This window comes from Carassius auratus, chromosome 30 (assembly GCF_003368295.1).
Source record: "Carassius auratus strain Wakin chromosome 30, ASM336829v1, whole genome shotgun sequence".
NCBI lineage: Eukaryota > Metazoa > Chordata > Actinopteri > Cypriniformes > Cyprinidae > Carassius > Carassius auratus.
The window spans coordinates 29763907-29783599 of record NC_039272.1 but is presented as its reverse complement, the minus strand read 5'-3'; the positions used below and the strand labels follow the sequence as shown (position 1 = coordinate 29783599).

Here is a 19693-nt window from a genome sequence, read left to right as displayed (position 1 = left end):
TTGATGATTAGAAAGAACAACATTTACATTTTTTTTTTTTAAGTCTTAAAGTCTTGAAAGAATTGTATGCATTCTTGGTGAATAAAAGTATTAATTGAAAAAAATCTTACTGATACTAAAACTTTGATAGATATCTAGATAGATAGATAGTCATGAGCATTTATGGTGGGAAATGTTTATCATTAAAATTTCTCGATTAAAAAAACTTTAATGGTCTTAGAAATAGGCTTACATTTTCTTAATTAATATATTGTATTATTATACAAACAACACAGTCAAGCTTTTTTCTTCACTATGAACACCTGTTACATCCTCTTGTCCACCTTGAACTACTGCAATGTTTACACTGATTATTTGTCTATGTGCTGTGTAAAGCCCTTCCCCGAAGGCTCACATTAAGCCATGTGATTTAGCCAGCTGCACTACAGAGACTGAATCAAAGAGCCAATCAGAGGCTGATTGTCATGAGAGCCACATCATGACTCTCTGGATTGACCTGTCTGTCTGAGTAGATGAATCTGTTGGCGAGGTGTTCAGCACTAAAGGTCATTAAAGGCCAGTAGGGAACTTTGTGCAAGTGAGTAGTGATGGAGTGAGAGAGGGAAATCAGAGGTAGACAGTGGGTGGATGTCACTGTTTGAAGTACATACATATAAAAAATTCTGTGACCTTTAAGAGGCTAGCTTCATTGTCTGTGTGGGTCAGACATCAAGCCAGCCAGACCTGCAGAACAGAAAGGGATATTAAAGAAACCAAAGTTGTTGACCTCATCTTCCTTAGAACAATAGGACATTTCCAACTATAACCATATAGTCTGAAAACAATATTTTATTATAAAAAAAAAAAAAAAAATATATATATATATATATATATATATATATATATATATATATATATATATATATATATATATATATATTACATACACACACACACACAAACAGGGTTGGGGAGTAACGGAATACATGTAACGGCGTTACCTAATCAGGATACAAAAATCAAGTAACTGTAATCCGTTACATTTACGTCAAAAAACATAGTAATCAGATTATAGTTACATTTTGAAAAAAGGGGGAATACTTTCAGGATTACATCGATTTCATTTTAAAACTACATAAATCAGTATTTTGGCATAATAACACTATATTAAGCGCAGCTTGATTAATGACTCTTCTCCTGTTCTGAACTCCAGAAAAAAAAAACAAAAAAAAAACGTGCGCTCGTTTCCACGGACACGGCCCAGATCCGCTCTGCGACTGTAGTTCCCGCCCACTGAAACCGCACCTGGGCTGGATCCATGTTACAGCCCTGAAACGGATGTGACTGTGCAGATTTGCCGGTTTGAAAACCGATCCGGATCGGAGTATTTTGCTGTCTGGGATGTTTCACTGTTAATGTTATTGTTAAATAATTAGGCCAAAAATAACATGGCATTCAGTTAGAGAGAAAAGTAATGAAAACATAACTGGTATATTATTTGTGTTGTATTGCTTTTTACGCTTATTTCCTCCTTCTATTTAACGTTTATTTTTTTGGCCATAAAACACAGGTGGCTGTGTCTTATCCTTTGGTGATTAATGTAAAATAAACACTAAAAAGAAGACTATTTTGTGAATGCTGATCGTGGACTCATTGGATACTATGAAGAAGAATGTTTAAAGGGGGGGTGAAATGCTTTTTCATGCATACTGAGTTTTTTACACCGTTCAAGAGTTGGATTTCCATGCTAAACATGGACAAAGTTTCAAAAATTAAGTTGTACGTTTGAAGGAGTATTTTTGTTCCCAAAATACTCCTTCTGGTTTGTCACAAGTTTCGGAAAGTTTTTTTCGAGTATGGCTCTGTGTGACGTTAGATGGAGCGGAATTTCCTTATATGGGTCCTAGGGCACTTCTGCCGGAAGAGCGTGCGCTCCCGTATAGCAGAGCACTGAGAGCACAACAGACTTCACTGATCAGAGCGATTCGCGACGCTCTCGCTCTGATCAGTGAAAAGTCACAAAAGAAGTGTGTTTTTGGTTGCCAGGGCAAGACAACCCTGCACAGATTACCAAAGAAAAAACAGCATTAAGGGACCAGTGGACGGAGTTTATTTTTACAGAGCATCAACGGAGTTGTGCAAGTGTTTTTGTTTGTTCCCTGCATTTCGAAGATGCTTGTTTTACAAACAAGGCCCAGTTTGACGACGGATTTGCATATCGTTTATTTCTTAAGGATAATGCAATCCCAACGAAAAAGGGTCACGATCGTGTGTTGGAACCGCAGGCGGTGAGTAAAACTGCTTCAAATATCTCTGCCTCCTTGTTAGTGTGTCCGCCTCCCATCGGAGACCCGGACTAGAGCCCCGCTCGGAGCGAGTAGTTGCTGCTGCTGCTCTCGTTCAGTTTCAGCCTCGGGATCTAATTCTGGATCATAAATAAACGGCTGAATCTGACTGTAAGCCATGGTTTGTTTTGGATGATGGTTTTTCCCTCACGGTAATGTCACAGTTTCCACATGCTCTCAATGCAAAAGCCTACTGGCGCTCGTGATTCTTTAGCTCCGCCCACACGTCGCGCCTCCAGCCGATCGTATTTTTCCGGGAAAAATCGGTACAGACTGTCTTTCTCTTATGAATATAATAAAACTAAAGACTTTTTGGAGTTATGAAGGATGCAGTACTACTCTATATGTACTCAAGATTAACAGGATATTGAGTGAAAACGAGCATTTCAGCCCCCCTTTAATAAACAGAAATGAATCTGCCGGTGGGGGTGGAGCCACAAATGCGTGTTAGTTTACAAATCCGAAGGAACGGATTGCGAAAGCGTGCGCACGGATTATGAATTCGTGGGTACCGATTCAAAACAAGGGTACGGTTTACAAAATCTGAGCGCACGGATTGGGAATTCATGTGCACGGTTTGTTAATCCGTTGGTACGATGTGTTAAACCGAGTGAACAGTTTATGAATTCGTGAGTACGGTTTATAAACTGAGGGGAAGGATTGATTTTTTTTCTCCTACAGGTGACGTCCCGGGGTCCGTAGAATGCACATTGTCTTCATTTACCTATGCCAAATGCTGCCGAAAGATTAACTGCAATTTTTAACAGGGTTAAACTTTGCAGTAATTTTGAATCCTACACTTTTAAAATTAGTTTTATATTTGCAAAGAGAAAAAAAAAATATTTGTATTCTCTATTTTCCTTTTGAAGAAACATTTTCCATTGTCTAAAAATTATTCTTATTATATTTTCCTTGAAAAAAAAAACTTTATTCTCTATTTTCCTGTTGAAGAAACATTTTCATTGTCCTAAAATTCAGTTCTTACTATATTTGCTTGGAATAAAAATGAATTTGTATTCTCTATTTTCCTGTTGAAGAAACATTTCCATTGTCTTAAAATTATTTCTTATTATAGCCTATTTTCTTGAAAATTAAACAAAATACTCTGTAATACCAATACCATGCACTAGATGTCTGTATAGTCCTTTACATATATATTAATTCAGGGCTGTGAAATTCTTAGTTAATAAATGTTTTTTTAAAAAAAATATATATATTTGACCTTGAAGTAATCCAGAAGTAATCTAAAAGTAATCAGTTACATTACTTGGATTACGTTACTGAATACTTTTTTTTATGAAGTAATTAGTAACTGTAACGGAATACATTTTTTAAGTAACCCTCCCAAGCCTGTGTGTGTGTATATATATATATATATAGAGAGAGAGAGAGAGAGAGATACACACACATAATTATAATTATATGTTATGAAAATATATGTACAAATATAGTTAATCTAAAATGATAATATAATTCATTTAATCGTATGTGTCAGTATTTGTGTATCTTGTAGTATTAACCAATATTGATTGATAGGCAAGTCAGAAATTACACCTAAATGTATGTAGATGCATCTGAAGGTGTATTTCAGTGATACTGCCCTAACAGTCACTCTGATTGTAAAGAACTAATAGTTTTTTCCTCACTAACTGCTCTGTGCACTGTTTATGTTACTGTTGGATTCTTTAACGACTAATATGACTGCATTGCTGTGGTGTGTGGGGTTAATATGCTTGGGATGTGATATAATCATACTGATATAACCTCTCTCTCCATTCATTTTGGGCTACTTCCTGCTGCGCTTGCTAATACAGCCACCGTAGAAGCAAAGGAGGGTCAAGGTACGCTAGCAGTACTGTGTCATCTCCTGCCCCTATATGCTGTGCTTTCTTCCTCTTTGTGTCTCTTTCTTGCCTTGCTGTTCACCTCAGTGTCTGTGCGTGTGTGCGTGTGTGTGTGTGTGTCTAAAACGAATCATGGAAAATCTGTATCCTTGCACCAACTAATTGAATTGAACACAGCGGTTCACGTTTCATAAAGGCATTTCTTTCCCTTATGAGATTCAGACTTTACAAAAGAGCCTGAAATGACCCCGGGGCCCAGACCGATAATTGTATTTTTTTTTTTAATGATAAATGATGAATCCATGTAGTGAGGGAATGAGGCTCTGCTTCACCTCATTAATTAGCTGTTGCCTGTTGACCGTTAGTCCCGGCTCTGGCTAGTGTGCGCTAATTCCCATGCTGCCATGTGATTGGCAGAGAGGCCAAGACCTTCCTCCACCAAGCATTTTCAGATTATAATCTCATTACGACTATAGACTGTCTGTCCCCGTTCACCTGTAACACTCTCGCCCGCTGCTGTAATGTACGGAGGCTAAGCTATTGTGCAGACAAACCCAAACAAACGCTCTGGCGTGATATATTAAGTGTGCCAGAGCAAGACACTCGAGTTGCTGACCTGATTTCTAAATTCAGCTGCATCTCCATTTTTACTGGTGTTTGCTCTGCCAACTGGAAACGGTCATGGTTCACCTTGGCAGTTGCCTGGTGTTTTTAGAAATGCCATTGGACGTAATAAGCCTGTTAGTTGTGCAAGATTCAGCTTTCCTGTTCATGCATGTGGTTTGGTTAAATAAGTTTTCGGCTCTTTTGTGGTGTAAAGTGCGAGGGATATGTAACGTCATATTTCTTAAGAATATTGAAGTGACACTTCATAGCATTTTTTTACCAGGGTGTTGGAAATAGTGCATTTTTTTTCTCTCTTTTTTGCGCAATATAAATAAAATGTCTAAAATGTTACATATGACCTGTGATAAACACAATACAAATGAAACGTCAAATTATATAAACATTTGGTGTAGCGTATCATGTAACATGAATGTTTGATTTTAATTTAGTCAATTTTATAAAGTACTACAATTGCATTTCCTTTATGGTTAAATCATTCGATGAATAGACTTTTGATCACTGCGAATGCCCAAAGTAAACTTATTTTAGTAAATGGCATACCGTTTGCCTCAAAATGTTGTTGTTGTTTTTTTTTTTTTACCTCATTTTCCTTTATTTATTTATTTTTCCTTTTTCCCCGGTAGCCATCCAAGGCTTCTCTCCTACACGGAAAATCCGCAACTTCGAAGAAGCTCGTGGCCTGGACCGAATAAACGAACGGATGCCTCCTCGCAAGGACGGCCAGCAACCTGACGGTACCACAGTTAAAGCTGCCAACGAGAAAAACGGCACTGACAGGAATGTGTAAAAGGGAGATTTTGCACTTTTCCTCTCCTCCATAGCATTGTCTCCTTTCTCTGCCACGTTCTCCACAAGACAGACCCCTCAACTGCTGGATCCTGCAGAGGAGGGCCTGGGATGTGGAGAGGAATCATTCCACAGACATGGAGAGAAATCACTTACAACGAAGTACAAACACGAGATTTTATTTATTAAACAAATTGTATTAGATGTACTTGATAGCAACATGTTAAAAGTTGATTTGAAAGTGTGCAAAAAAACAGGTATACAGTCACAATGTGTCAACCTTTAAACTACAGCTTTGTAACTCGAGAGCAGAGATGTGGGTTTAAGATGCTGCACAGATCAGATTTAGTTAATCCCAGTTTTATAATATTGTATGTCGCAATGTATTTGGCAAGGGATGGTGTGACTGAATATACTGATGCATGTTATCAATAAGCATGTTTGTAAGGGATTATATTAAGACTAAACAAACCTAAAGGAAATAAGTTCAACTGTAGGTTCATTGAAAACTATTTTATATCTATGAAAGTAAAACTTTAATATTACTCCGTTTCAAGCGAGATTCAGACTAAATGAAAATATTAGCTGCTTTGGGTTCCATGTGTCTATTCCTACTTGGAAAAACTAGCATTTTTATGTCCAAGTATAGCCAGGTGACAACACATGCAAGCAGCCATAACATTGATTTAAACAGAAGTTGTTTGATTCTAAAAACAAAGCATGTCTTAGAAAAGTAATCTTACTTCTGCATCTGTACTTGAAGCTATTTCATTCTCTTTAGAAATATCTTTTGACAGTCTCTCAGGCTCACTTTCCATCATTTCTGTCTGCCACTCTTCTCTTTTTGCTGTTTCTTAAAGATGATAGACGAGTTATTAAATACAGTGAAATCCGTTAGTATAAGCTCATGTACACTTGTAACAGCCAATGTGGGACGTGTGAAGATGCTTTGATCGACTCGAAAGCCAAAGTCTTTTTTTGTTTTGTTGTTGTTCTGTGATGAGTTCACTGCCAGAGCTCTAACCATCCCTAATTTAGGATGTGATGGGGAGGTAATGAGGAATATTGCACTAAACACAAGTCACTGTAAATAAAGAACACCTACATTAATATTGAGTATCCTCTCTTTAAAGAATGTCCTCCAGGTCTTCACTTTTGCTCGTACAGACTATCGATTTCATCCAGTTTGTGCTTGAGACATTAACAAAGCATGCGAGCTCGACAAACGTGTCACAAACTGACTTGGTGGTTTGAGCTGTAACACTATGTGAGGTTTTCTATTACATGGCTGCTTGTTTTAACAGGTTTATGGAATGTTGTATGTCTCCACCTACTGCTGAGATACAGAACTTCAAGAGAATATAGAGGAAGTGCGTTAAGCCTTTTAATGCACGTTTTTTGTTCATTTTACCAGGAGCAGCAAGTTCATCTGGTTTGAAAGCAGGTTTAATCAGGTGTTTGCGATGGTGTTGAATGTCTGATGCTATGCACATGAGAAACCCACCCCATTTTCTGGAAGCATTTGAAATGTACGTTTTGGACAACAGTTCATTTTGTAAAAAATTGCGTTTTATTTTGACCAATTGTTTTTTTTTGTTTTTTTTTGATACTGGACTGGTTCTTCACCCAAGACGGATTTATTTTCATTCCAAAATCGAATTATATGACCAATATGTTGTGCTCCTCTTTAGATGTTTGAATTCAGCTTTTATGACAAATAAATGTGATTTCAGTGCAACCTTCAAAATACAGCATTTTCTGAAGTGTGTGTTTTGCAGGATCGAACCAGTGCAGTATGTCTGTGGACTCTAAAAGGAAAATTTATTTGCATGCATTTCAAATGATACCAATGGAGGTACTGCGATTAAGCAGCTGATGTGGAATCAGTTCTAATGTTTTCCTAGAATGGTTTAACAGGGTTAGAGCTGGTCTTGGTATACTAGCAATGTGAACTTCTAACCGACGAATGAGGAAGTTTAAGTTTGCAAGAGTTGAAATGTTGAGTATTAGGCCTTCATACTCAGAGAGTGTTTATGTTCCGATATAGCATCATTAAAAATACAATATGGGGATTTAATTGAACAACCATTTTATCAAGAACTTGTAACACGAGGGTACCATAAATTTCTTGATATTATGTAGATGTATCAGTTAAGAAGACGAATAAAAACTGAACTACAGTGGACCTCAAGTTTGGTCATATTTTCTTGATTTTTAATCAGTTGGTTAAAAAAACAATAATCTAAATGCAATTCAACACGCAAATATATACATTTACATTGCATTTTACAAAATACATTTTCATGAATAGAAAACGAAAAAGTAGTAATGTAAAATTTTTTAAAGCATTTAAAATCAAATTTTTTATGCATAAAAAAAGACATTGACATTGCAATGAAAAACTAGAAAAGAATCAAATCTAACAGAGATGGTGAATTTACAGAGGGTGTGAAATTTTATAAACTTTAGAAAGTCAGTTTTCTAATGTGAGTTTTCTGTGGAAGTGAGTCGACTATTTTTGATGACTGAAAATCATAAAAATCTTCACTATACAGAAGGTAGGCTCAATTCTAAAGGAACAGACTGTACAAATAAATAAAGTGAAATTTAAAAATCTAATTTTCGGTTAAAAACAAAAAAAATTCCTCTTGTCATTTAAGGAAAATCTTTTATGTGCTGTAAAATTCATTTAGGTGTGTTGGTCTCATATTTCTGCAAAGCATGTGGCTTATTTTTTCTCTTGAAAAGTTTCCCAAGCCTCAGGCTGGTAACACACTATCCAGTCTGCAGGCTCTGGAGTGTGCTGGAGTGTGTTCACTTCTTGAGGTTTGACAGGTGCTAGACATCACACCCTTGGAGGAGGTGGTCTAAGGGCCTGCGAGGGAGAGAATTAACAAGGCTCGAAATATTCAGAAAAATGGCTCTTATGTTTCTAAATTAATTATAATGCATTCTCTTTTTTTCTTTTAAATAAATGTATATTTTTCAAATATAGTCTCTATAATTTCATCCAAATTTTCTTAGCCTAGGGAAGCATAAAGGTATAAAGTACCCAAATTCTTCCTTGTTTTTAATAGAAAAATTCTACACACTGAATGCTGTTTAGCAAACTCTTAAGGCTATATTTTCAGTAAATTAATTACAGTCTGTTAAACTGTAAATAATATTTCACTAGCAATTTCTGAGTAAATTGCATTTCTTCATGGGACATGAATATTACACAAGTCACATGGATTACTTCATTTTCATGATCATTTTGGAAATCTACTGTGAAATCACATCTACTGTTGTATGTAAAAATAAAAAAGTGCTGCATGTATGGGTTTCACAGAAGACAGTAAGTCATAATTGATTTAAAACAACGTTAGGAATTTTCATTTTAGGTTGATTAACTATTCCTTTAAACACTGATGTTAACATCCATCATTACACATTATGTAGAGTCAGCTTAGCTACCTGTCGTGCACTGATGAAGTCATTATGCAGAGCTCTGGATTTATCTGAAGAGGGTGGAGGTGGAGGAGGTGCTGAAGGTCTTATTGCCTGTAGCCACAAGAAATCACAAAAAAACTGATAACACTTTCATATTTCCTTTGGTAAAGGGTGTGATTGTTGTGAAATGAGATGATAAAATTTCATTAGATGTGACTGTAAGTTACCGGAGTTGGTATCGACTTATGGCTGTTGTCAGGGATGTCCACAACATGAACTTTCTGCTGCCTTTGATGGCTATTAGAAAAACGGCAGCATTGATTAAATGCACTTGATTTATTGATTTCCTCCAGTGTATAAGTGTTGGTTTCCTATACTCTTACCCAAATGAATGTGGCGTGCTCTTTTTGCGCTTCCAAAAGAAGATGGAGAGTCCAATTAGAAGTATCCCAATCAGGATACAGACAACCACGATAATGGCTATTGTCACACCTAGAAATGCAAAGAGGCAAGAAAAAAAATATTTGTGATCCTCAAAACTAAAAGAATATGAGCTATTTGGAATACAGTTCGTATCTGTGGTCTACCTTTAGAAGAACCTTCACTTCCTGCTTGTGTTACACAATCTGGAGGCAGCCATCCAGATTCACATCTGCACTCCTTTCTGTGGTCACAAACCTGTAGCATATATACTTACATCAATTATTCTAAAACAAGTTACAGCTTCTGATGTACTACATGTATGGTATTATATTAAGAGCTGAAAAAAAAAAAAAATATATATATATATATATATATATATATATATAAAGGTTTATCTAATCTAATCTATGTTTCATTTTATGAGGAAACGAGAAGTTAGTCTTCGATAAAAGGCATATTTTGGGTCATACCGCATGTCCTCTGCACTTGGCAGAGCAGTTTGTTGCTTTGTAAGCTATCTCTAGGTCAACACACTCGTTCTGGTTACAAACCTGAGAAAACAAACACATCATGAGTGTCAAATTGTAATGCTAACTGATAGCAAACCTATTAAATTCCTTTTTTATTAGAGGTGACTGAAGGAGTTCATTGTTACTGAACTACAAGGAAGTTTGGAAATAACTGACATGTATCTAGATACCAGTCTTACCATTCCTTCCCCACATTTGGTGCCAGTATCGACTTGACCATAATCGCTGTTAGCATCGCCGTAGAATGTGGCTTTACAAGTGCTGAATTGTACTAGCCGTCCATAATTGGGATTTCCATTTCCGCCTTCACAGAACAGTTTTCCACACATCACATCTCTGCAGATAAACAAAAATACGTGTTTGATCAGACAGTGAAGGGATTTGTGAAGGAATTAATGGCTGGACCGATAAATGTAAAATCGTACTGTTTTTGGCATCCAATATATGTATTGCCAATGCGTTTGCAGTAGGCGTAGTATTCCGCTCTTGTGTTCTGGTTATAGCAATATTCTCGAGCCAGCACAGCAGCTTCATTGATTGGAATAAAAAGAAAAATTAGCACAGTCATATGGGGCTCAACACTAATTTTAAATTTTTTTAACACTGTACTCACTTGGACCCCACATTTTAATGCACTGCTCCTCTCTCTGTGGGCACTGGCCATTGTAGCAATAGCCTTTCCCATTACTGCAAGGGATTCCATTGACTGTAAAGACATCTTCAGGACACATGGCTGATTTTCCAGTGCATGACTCGGGCAAATCACAGTCATCGTTTTTCGGACGACACACATGTGCGGCTGACATGATCTGATGGAGAGGAAGAAAAACATTTTGGTAGTTACCAGTAGGCCTATAAATGGATGAGGTGTTGACATTTCAAATGATTGACTCATTATTTTGAATGTATTTCTTGTTAAATTAAGGTTATATTTTGAACTATTTCGTTTCATCCGCATAAAAAAGCCTGAAATGTGACATACGCAAACCCACGGAAAAGCGTCATTTGATTTTATTAATTATTCATGAGAGGCAACGCCCCTTGATTAATTTTCCTCCAATCACTGCCTGATACAGGAGAGCGGCATTCAAAACCACAGTGAAGCAACGTTGAGACGCACTTTCAGCGAAGTTTGGTAAGTCCGTTTTTAATCTGTTGTTTTGTTTAATCTTTTAATCTCCAAGAACATGAGACCTTTAGCAGCACGTATTCCATTTCCACAAAGAAAGGCAATGGTGCCCAACTCTTTGAATCTTACCTTACAATTCTCACAACAATCCCCAGTTGCACATTGTGAGCCCTCTGTTAATTTGCAGGTGGTGGCATTGCAGCATGGGTTTGTACACTCCTATGGGTTGTGAAATAAAGACAACGATTATGTGTTTGCTCTGGGAACATAATAAATTGTATTTTAAGTACTAGTTCTGAGAATTTAGAAAAGCTCTTGGAAAGACATGTACATGCCAAACAATGAATTAATGAACATTCAGTAAAAGTATGCGGTCCATTGTACAAAATGTCTGGCCAAAAAGAAGAGATGAGTAATGTAGTGCATGTATAAACCGATTTGTAGAAATAAATACATGCATTGCATCATCTTAGTTTCACACTGCAGTGATAGATTTCCATCTCCTCCCATAAGCACACCAAAACACCAAACACAACACTAATTTAATGATCTGAGGTCAAATGTAGAGTACAGCGTTCTGGAAAACATTCCTGTTGAGAATTGTCTGTGCATGTCTTGACATTATCTTGACTCTGACAGAATAAAAATGTGACTTGTTGAGTATATTTTAGGGTCTTCCAATGTCATTCTAAATGTACATTTTTCAGTCCCTTTCAACAAATAAGTTTGTTTCTTACTTTTCTTTGATATTTTGAGTTACTTACTTTATATAGATTTGTTGACATTTTTCAGACATTTAAGAAACCGTAGTCCGCTTACCTGCACTGTTCCACAGTCACATTGTTCTCCTATCTCCACAAATCCATTTCCACATACAGGTGGCTGAATCAGTTCCTTTGGTTTGGGCATGTTCATAAGACATTGTGGGACTCTGTTGTTCAGGAAGTCTGTATAGCTACTAGTACTGCAGCTGCTGAAGTGTTGAGGGATGAAATAGCTGCGGAGATATGGAGCAGTGATATTTGCTTGGAACTTTTGGTTTGACTCTCCATACATTTCAAAATATAACATTACAGCAGAAGTTGCTTGAAAACAATAATACTAAGCTAATGAACTGGTACACAGTAAGTACCTGAGAGCAGCTGTCATAATACACGTGCCATCAGAACAAACGCAGCTGCTGCTGTCATGACTCATGCCCAGATTGTGCCCCATCTCATGGGCCATAGTAGCCCCCACTGCTATAGCGTTAGAGTTGTGATCCTTTAAAGAAGAATAAACAGTTAGTATTTAAACTATAGGTCCATGCTTAGCATTGACAAAAACATAGATTTTTAATTGAAATGTTAATATAGTCTATATTATGATGAAGTATTAAGATTAATTTGGCACCAAGTAAAGAAAAAGGCATTGCAGCAAGAAGAGATACACCACATCAAGACCATATGGTAAAAAAATATTTTCTCTTCCTCCATTATTGTGAAATTATTCACTTTTAAAAACATGCAGATGTAGGCTATTTGTCTGCATTTGATGAATTAATTAATAAAACGCCCTAAATCCATCTTCATACTGGTTTTCTGCATATATTCCCCTTTTTATTGCAATTTTATCCCATTATTTATTTAATTTCATCAATGCAAGTTTCATTACATATTTTTTGGCAAATTTGTTTGCGACTTGTTATGAGCGAATATTAATACCTGCACAATCCCTGTTGAAAGACCTCCACACAGAGTTCCAATGTAAGCTAGACCCACAGTTGCTCCATCAAAGTCGATTGCACTGAGAGAAGGACAAAAAAATCAATGTTTAATCCAAATTCAACAGATCCTGCTGGTTTGCATTTAGTTAGTGTTTAAAGTCTGGTTCCAGTTCCTAAACCATTTAAGTAGAACAGTTTGAAGCAGACAAAGAATTGGAGAAGTTCTGAGCTGATTAACAAAATTGTATTTTCCCCACATGAGAGCTGACCTAAGGAGCTGAGCGTTGTCGTGCTGCTGTCTCGTTACGAGTTCACTGTTCCTCCACTGGGTAAAGCTGTCTAAAGTTGTTCCAGCAACAGAAGAAACCGTTATCTTATCGCTATCTGTCCAGACCTCAAATCCAGTCAGAGCGATGAATGTGTTGATTTCTTTATATGCCTGCAAACCAAGAAAAGGGTGAAAGAAGAGAATTGTATGTTATTGTATACTGTGTACAGTGAGGTCCAAAAGTCTGAAACCATTAGTGAGTTGTTTTTCATGATAACATACCTTTTTAAATGGCAAATTGTATTATAAAAAAAATCAACATAGTACAATAAGCTAGTTGTTAAAATTAGTATTTTGTATGCAAAATACTGACACTGATTCGTGAGCTTATGGGAATCTTTGAGCCATGTTATCTTGCGTGATTTGCATATTTTGTGTTCAGTGAAGCAAGGATGCCATAGACCGTGTCTGTCAATAAATCTAGAAATCTTAAATATTACTTACACATTTTATACCATTGTCTTGCTTTTTTAAAAAAAAGCTTTTAAATTGAGTTCAAAGCTCAGGTTTTTAGCTGTTTGGACTTTATATATACATTTTGTACTAGTGCAACACTATAAATAGTTTTATCTGAAGTACTAAATCAGTATACTCATCAGAAGATCTTTAGTTGATCTAGTCATGTGATTAATTATCACACTCAAGAATCTTTATCATCACAGTTTGTAGTTGCAATATACTGTACAATCTATAAATGTTGGCATGCTGGATTTTTTTTTTATAACATATGCATCATCAGTGACTCACATTATTGATGTAATTGATGATCTCAAATATCCTCTTTCTTAACTTCTGAAGATCGCTGTCCATTTTCTTGTACTGAGGGGGAACAAAATATTGAATGATGAATCCAAGCGTCACTCAATCACATTTCTATTAGGAAACAGTTTGAGAAATCTGTTAGCATCAGTGTTTTTAAATGTACTGTGACAAATTTAGGAACAGTTTGATTCTATAAAAACCACAATGCTGAACAAGGACAAAATACAACGCATGTTGCTTTATGCCAAGGATTTTATTTTATTTAAATTATTTTGTATTAGAATGTCATATATCATCTGATAGTCACAGAGTACCCAAAAATGAATACATAAAAAAACCTTTATCTGTGAATAATTTTTAGATTAGTTATTCTTCATTAAGGTGCATTTGATTCCAGGTCTTACTTCGCGGTTGTCTGCCACAAGGAAGAGCTCGATGTATTTTTGTTGCTGGAACAAAGTTGGCCCCTGATCGAGAGGAAGCAAATAGATGGAAAATAAAGAACAGATAATTATATCAGTGACAATGTGAAATTTAGTGCATGTACTGTACAATATTAAGTTAATCTGGGACATTTTCTGAACTTCAGACTTCTGCAATTTATTGCGATCGTCTCTTTAACTTTGCAGAACAATGAATAAGACTTTATCACATGACCCGTCTGAATGTGGTTTATCGTTGTGGTTTAACTTTAACTTTGCTGTTTTTGTAATGCTCAAGTAAATGAATAGACAATCTTACTGAGGAACGAGAACGACTTGGGAGAATGCGTGGAGGAGCGCCTTCCTCTCTCTCGTCCCAAGTAGTGTTGGTGACTCCACACACTCTAGGCGTCTCTTCATTTACATCTCCATACTTAAAGACAGCATGGTCACCATCACCATCCTCAGACAACGGCTCAATCAGAAACCTCTGCTCCTCTGTTTTGAAATAGCCTCTGTGAAGAAAACTCATAATGGGCACGGTGTCTTTTGTAATTTCTTTTGGCCTTGCTACAGAGTGAAATCAAAGCAACTGGCAAAAGATGTGACTTAATCAAGGGTGCTTGGGCAACCATGTGTAGACTGCGTGCCACATTTATCCAAGCAGAAAATGCAAATCATGCTGTAACTTCTGTTCACTGCAGAAAGGTAAAGAACGTGCTTGAGGCAACAAACTGACTGAATACAGTATTAGTAAAAGCAGCAGAGATTGTAGAAAGAAGCTTTTTAAAGCAGAAAGAAGCTTTTTAAAGATGTACTTTTGTTAAAGCAAGTTAATGCGTCATTGTAAAAGTTAAGAGGAAATGTCTATTAAAATTGTGTTTCCTTACCGTAATCCATCACAGGTGCTCATGCTGACCGATGACTTGCTGTCATTGACTATTTTCCCTTGATAATAGCATAAATCCTATGGAAAAAAAAGAGTATTAAATAAATCTCTCACTCTGTGGATTGAATGTGATGTATGTCATATGTTAGTAATCCTGCTTGTGGTATACCAGATCCTCAGGTGTGGTCGTGACAAGCATCCCATCTTCAGTGTAAAACGTTTCGCTATAGTCTTTCGTCAGTAGGCCACTGTTGACCAACACACATTTCGCAGATCAGTAACAAATGACTCATTAATGGACAAATCACAATTTGTAATGTGGGAACTGATGGCATTAAAATGTTTGACTTTGACAATGGGGAACTTTTTAAATGACAACAAGCGGACATGCAAAAAATGATGACAGAAGAGTCACTGGGAAGACAGACTTACTCATTTTTCTGGAGGTGCATTTCAATGTCTCTACCACCCAGCGTCATAGCGTATTTCACTGTGTCAGGTCTTGACTGCAGGGGATGAAAAGAACATTTAATTTGATTAAAATATTTAAACATGAAATTTAGAGGTGGGTTGATGGGAACTCACCTTTGAGTCTCTTTTTTGTAGTGCATGTAATCTGATTGGTCGGACAATCTCATACACCTTTGTTCCATCTAGTTCAGGAATGTGACCGACTACAGCAGATTGACAAACAGAGGGAATTATAGACGCTGAATCACAGGTTAGTCATACAAGCCTACAGTCATATATATATAGCATGCAGATGTAGACTTTTAGATGTCAGAATTATTCTTAATGATCCAAATATTTTAGTGAAAGCACAAGTGTATACTTGAACCTGATGGTTTAGGTGATAACTGCCAACAGACTTATCTGTTACTTTAATCTTATGAGCAAAATCGGTAGACAATAATCTCTGTCCAGGGCAAAATAATGGTAAGCTCATGTTCTTGTTTTAAAAGTAGCAAATGTTTGATCAGTTTAGCAAATTAGACTCTGTGAAGAATAGATATGCTATTTTTTTAGGGTGTAGCTTCAACATCAGCGATAACACTGCGCCTCAGATCTGATACAAAGCAAATGCATCAATCAAAGTGTGTGCTGTTGTTATTGAACCTGAAGTGTTTAAAGGTACAAAAGTACAGATGGGATGAAAGCTGTCACCTTTTCAAAAGGTTTCAAATATGTATTATACTAATATGTACATTTAAAGGTATATATTTATTTTTAGTTAAAGGTTACATATTAGTCACATACTTAAATGCACTGTAGGGATAAATAAGGGACAAAGCTGTAATAATAATAAAACTACCCAGTAACAGCTAGTACTTTTTTTTTCAGCCCTTTCATGTAATCAAATAGTCTTATATGCCCAACAAATTACAAGGAGATTAAATAAAACAAAATAATTGACAACGGTTCATAATAGTTAAGTACTGAATTAATACTGATGCATAATATGCTTGTTAATGAGCCTTTTTATTAATAATACTATTTATCATACTGTTTTGATATTGGTTTGGCTGTATTTTGTTATATTTACATGTAATACGCAGACAACACGATCTAACGTGTTACCAGTGATTTCATATCAATTACTTACTTCATGTTTCCCTGGGAACATTATCTTAAATATGCAGTAATGATTTGACCTGATGTAAAACAATACTGTTTTAAAATAATATAAACTAGTGCTGTCAAACGATTAATCGCATCCAAAATAGTTTTTGTTAACATATGAGTGTGTACTGTGTATATTTATTATTTATACATACATACAAACACATGCTTGTATATATTTAACAAAAACATGTTATGTTTATATATTAGATATATTTAGATTAGATGTATTATGTTAACAGAAACATTTATTTTGAATGTGATTAATCACGATTAATCGCTTGACAGCACTAATATAAACAATACGTTTGATATAAATATACCTTTATCTCACACAGGGCAAATACTGAATTGCGTGATTTAACTGACTTAGTAAAGGATCAAGATAAATACCATGGATCTATACAATTAAAAGATAACACATACAATGTACAGTCTTTCAATACACGACCTCTTTGATTTAGTCAGCGCAGTGCAGTATTACAGCTGAAGAGTGCACAACAGTGCAGAGATAATAAGTTAATCAGTCATTGTGGAGCAAAGTCATTGGTGTATCCAGTATCTTACCTGTGGGATCAAGTGAAAGACACAGAGCCAAGATCCACAACATCAGATGTCTTCTGGCCATTGTCAGTGTACAGAACAACTGAAACAGGATCCTTCGGTTAAGCAAAGTTTTATAGTTCAGATGAAGTGTTGTGTAGTCTCTACACATGCACTTTGAGGAAATGACACAGAGGTATATAAGTTTAGTGACATGCTTGGACACGCCCCTGTGTTAAAAGAATGCAGGAAATAGACGGACAGATCTTGACGTAGTGATAGTCACTCTTAAGTGTTGACAGACACTATAGAAGGATTGTGTATGAGTGTTCAATGGCTTTTTTTAACTGCTCCATAAACTGATCACTCAAGAGACATTTGCTTGTGTGTTCAAGAAAATCTTGCCTTTTTAACATTCACTAGTCAAAAAAAAAAGAAAAAAAAAAAGAAACACCTCTAATGAATCATCCAGTCAAACAAGGTGAGGCAGTCAAACAGGTCTGTTATTTTACACCACTGTACACATGATTCAGACACAATCTGATACTCATTTTCCTTTTTCCAAATTGTTGTTATACTGATAGGTAAATGTAAAATGCAAATAGTTTGGTGCACATTAGCAGCTAATTGAAATGTTACTTTATCTAATGTACAGTGATAAGACTTGAAGGCCACTGTCTCTTTTCTTAACACTAAAACTTAAAGAGCTTCAGGCTGCAAACAGGCAAATATATAGGCTTTACCTTGGAAGTCCTACTTTAGTGAAACTGCAAGTGTTGCAAACATTACCAGACACAGAACATCTAATCACTTGCTTTCATGTACATACAATTTGCAATGCATTTGTTATCAAGATATATTTTAGATTGTTTACACAATTTATTCAATTAAATCTTAAACTGACAAAGAATGATTTGGATTTATATACTGTACATTGCATGCAATGTAATGATTAATTCTCAAAATGTTACCAGCTGAATATAGAAAGCAAATTGCCTGCATTTATAGATGTATAAAAGTGTAGAGACAAAAACATAAAGCTGTGCAAAATACATTGCCTTACCTTCACTTTGTTGCTCCTCGTGCTGTTTGGCTTTAAGTTTTATTCAAGACTTGCAGATTCATACTTGTTAATACTGTCTGTGGACACTGTCTGATCGTATTGTGAATTTCAAAACTGCATCTATCCTTTCCTTTTTTTTTTTTTCTGCCTTTGGTTTTTTTTCTTAAAAATGCCAGTACATGAAGATGTGTAATGTGAGCCAAAAATAAGAAACTACTTCCCTGTCATCTCTGATTTGCTTTTCCCACTGAAATGCATTCTTGCTCTTTTTCTAATACATAAGGTCAAGTCAAGGACAATAATGCAGTTATTGTGCCTTCTCCTGACGCCTCCAACAAAGCCATTGTTCGCTTGTCGGAGTGGAGAAAGCATGCAGTGTCCATTAGGGCCGTATGTGTTGCAAACTGGCCCTTTTCTCTCGTCCCTCATCTCCTCCTGCTCTGTCCTACTGTGACCTAATGCTTAGCTTTCTGTTCTGTCATGGATCTGCACTTGTGTTTGTGAGAAGAACTACTCATAGATTGAGATCTGGTAGATGATACTGATCATCATCAAAAACCAATATGTGGTCAAACCCTGTAGCTTCTGGTAAAAAATTTATTTAATATTCCCCTGTGAACCTGAAAGGCTTATGTAAAGAAAGACTGTTGACACAGTCAACATTCAGATACTGAGCATAAAAGTGTTTAAAAGACACGCATTTGTCAATACACTACTGTTCAAAAGATTTATGAATTTTTCAAAGACTGTTATGATCACTAAAGCTGTGTTTATATGAAAAATAAATAATATTGCAATTTAAAATAACTTTCTAACAGAATATATTTTGTGATGGAATAGCTGAATTGTCAGCAGCCATTACTCCAGTCTTCAGAGAGAAATATTTATAATATACTTTCTGTAGTCCACATGAATAGAGCAGCCTTTGGAAATTCTAAGAACTTGTGCAGGGTAATACTGTTTGAGACCGAGTTTTGAGTTATGCAGAAAATATGATTTCTATGTTAAAGCACATCCAGAGAATTGTTTGTTTCAAGTGGCGTGCATGGACCCGCAGAGACCTTCAAAGATCATGTGTCCACATTCCTCCTCTGGTAACAGTTACAACATGTATTTGAGCTGCTGAACGCATCCACAGATTCATGTGCTGTTTCATGCCATTCATGAAACGGCACATAATTCAAATTTTTGACCACTTGGTGGCAATGTCCCCAAACAACTCAATGCCAGGTTGCATGCATAATAGTCTTTACTGAGATGTATTTT

At 36.1% G+C, this 19693-nt stretch overlaps 2 protein-coding genes across 7 annotated transcripts in view; one reads left to right on the top strand and one right to left on the bottom strand.

Moving 5' to 3' along the window:
* Nucleotides 1–6658, top strand: part of LOC113049916 (serine/threonine-protein phosphatase 2B catalytic subunit alpha isoform-like) — a 39141-nt gene extending 32483 nt beyond the window's left edge. For 4 of the 6 annotated variants that reach the window (XM_026212659.1, XM_026212661.1, XM_026212664.1 and 1 more), the window contains 2 exons: nucleotides 4139–4165; nucleotides 5419–6658. In XM_026212659.1, coding sequence (XP_026068444.1) covers nucleotides 4139–4165; nucleotides 5419–5582 — 191 coding nt within the window. In that variant the 3' untranslated portion in view covers nucleotides 5583–6658. The remainder of the gene's footprint in view (nucleotides 1–4138; nucleotides 4166–5418) is intronic. The other 2 variants (XM_026212662.1, XM_026212663.1) reach the window with 1 other exon arrangement.
* Nucleotides 6659–7177: 519 nt separating this feature from the next.
* LOC113049915 (zinc metalloproteinase-disintegrin-like batroxstatin-1) lies at nucleotides 7178–17539 on the bottom strand. The gene is made up of 22 exons (XM_026212658.1): nucleotides 17389–17539; nucleotides 15787–15875; nucleotides 15634–15707; nucleotides 15371–15449; nucleotides 15203–15279; nucleotides 14632–14827; nucleotides 14295–14357; nucleotides 13876–13947; nucleotides 13070–13239; nucleotides 12799–12880; nucleotides 12228–12358; nucleotides 11915–12092; nucleotides 11225–11314; nucleotides 10580–10775; nucleotides 10392–10494; nucleotides 10146–10302; nucleotides 9907–9987; nucleotides 9601–9691; nucleotides 9397–9505; nucleotides 9241–9310; nucleotides 9038–9124; nucleotides 7178–8456 (listed from the first exon to the last, which is right to left on the bottom strand). Exons 1-22 carry the CDS (start codon nucleotides 17534–17536, stop codon nucleotides 8427–8429), a joined length of 2373 nt encoding a protein of 790 aa, XP_026068443.1. The 5' UTR covers nucleotides 17537–17539; the 3' UTR covers nucleotides 7178–8426.
* Between the last annotated feature and the right edge of the window lie 2154 nt (nucleotides 17540–19693).

Bases quoted from the DNA above. Each gene is read 5' to 3' on its own strand.
- LOC113049915 (XM_026212658.1), bottom strand. From the start codon at position 17,536: ATGTGTAGAGACTACACAACACTTCATCTGAACTATAAAACTTTGCTT. The intron at 14,358-14,631 runs GTAAGATTGTCT...CCTCTCGATCAG, and splicing joins CAAGTCGTTCTCGTTCCTCA to GGGCCAACTTTGTTCCAGCA. The intron at 12,093-12,227 runs GTACTTACTGTG...ATATCTCCGCAG, and splicing joins ATTATGACAGCTGCTCTCAG to CTATTTCATCCCTCAACACT.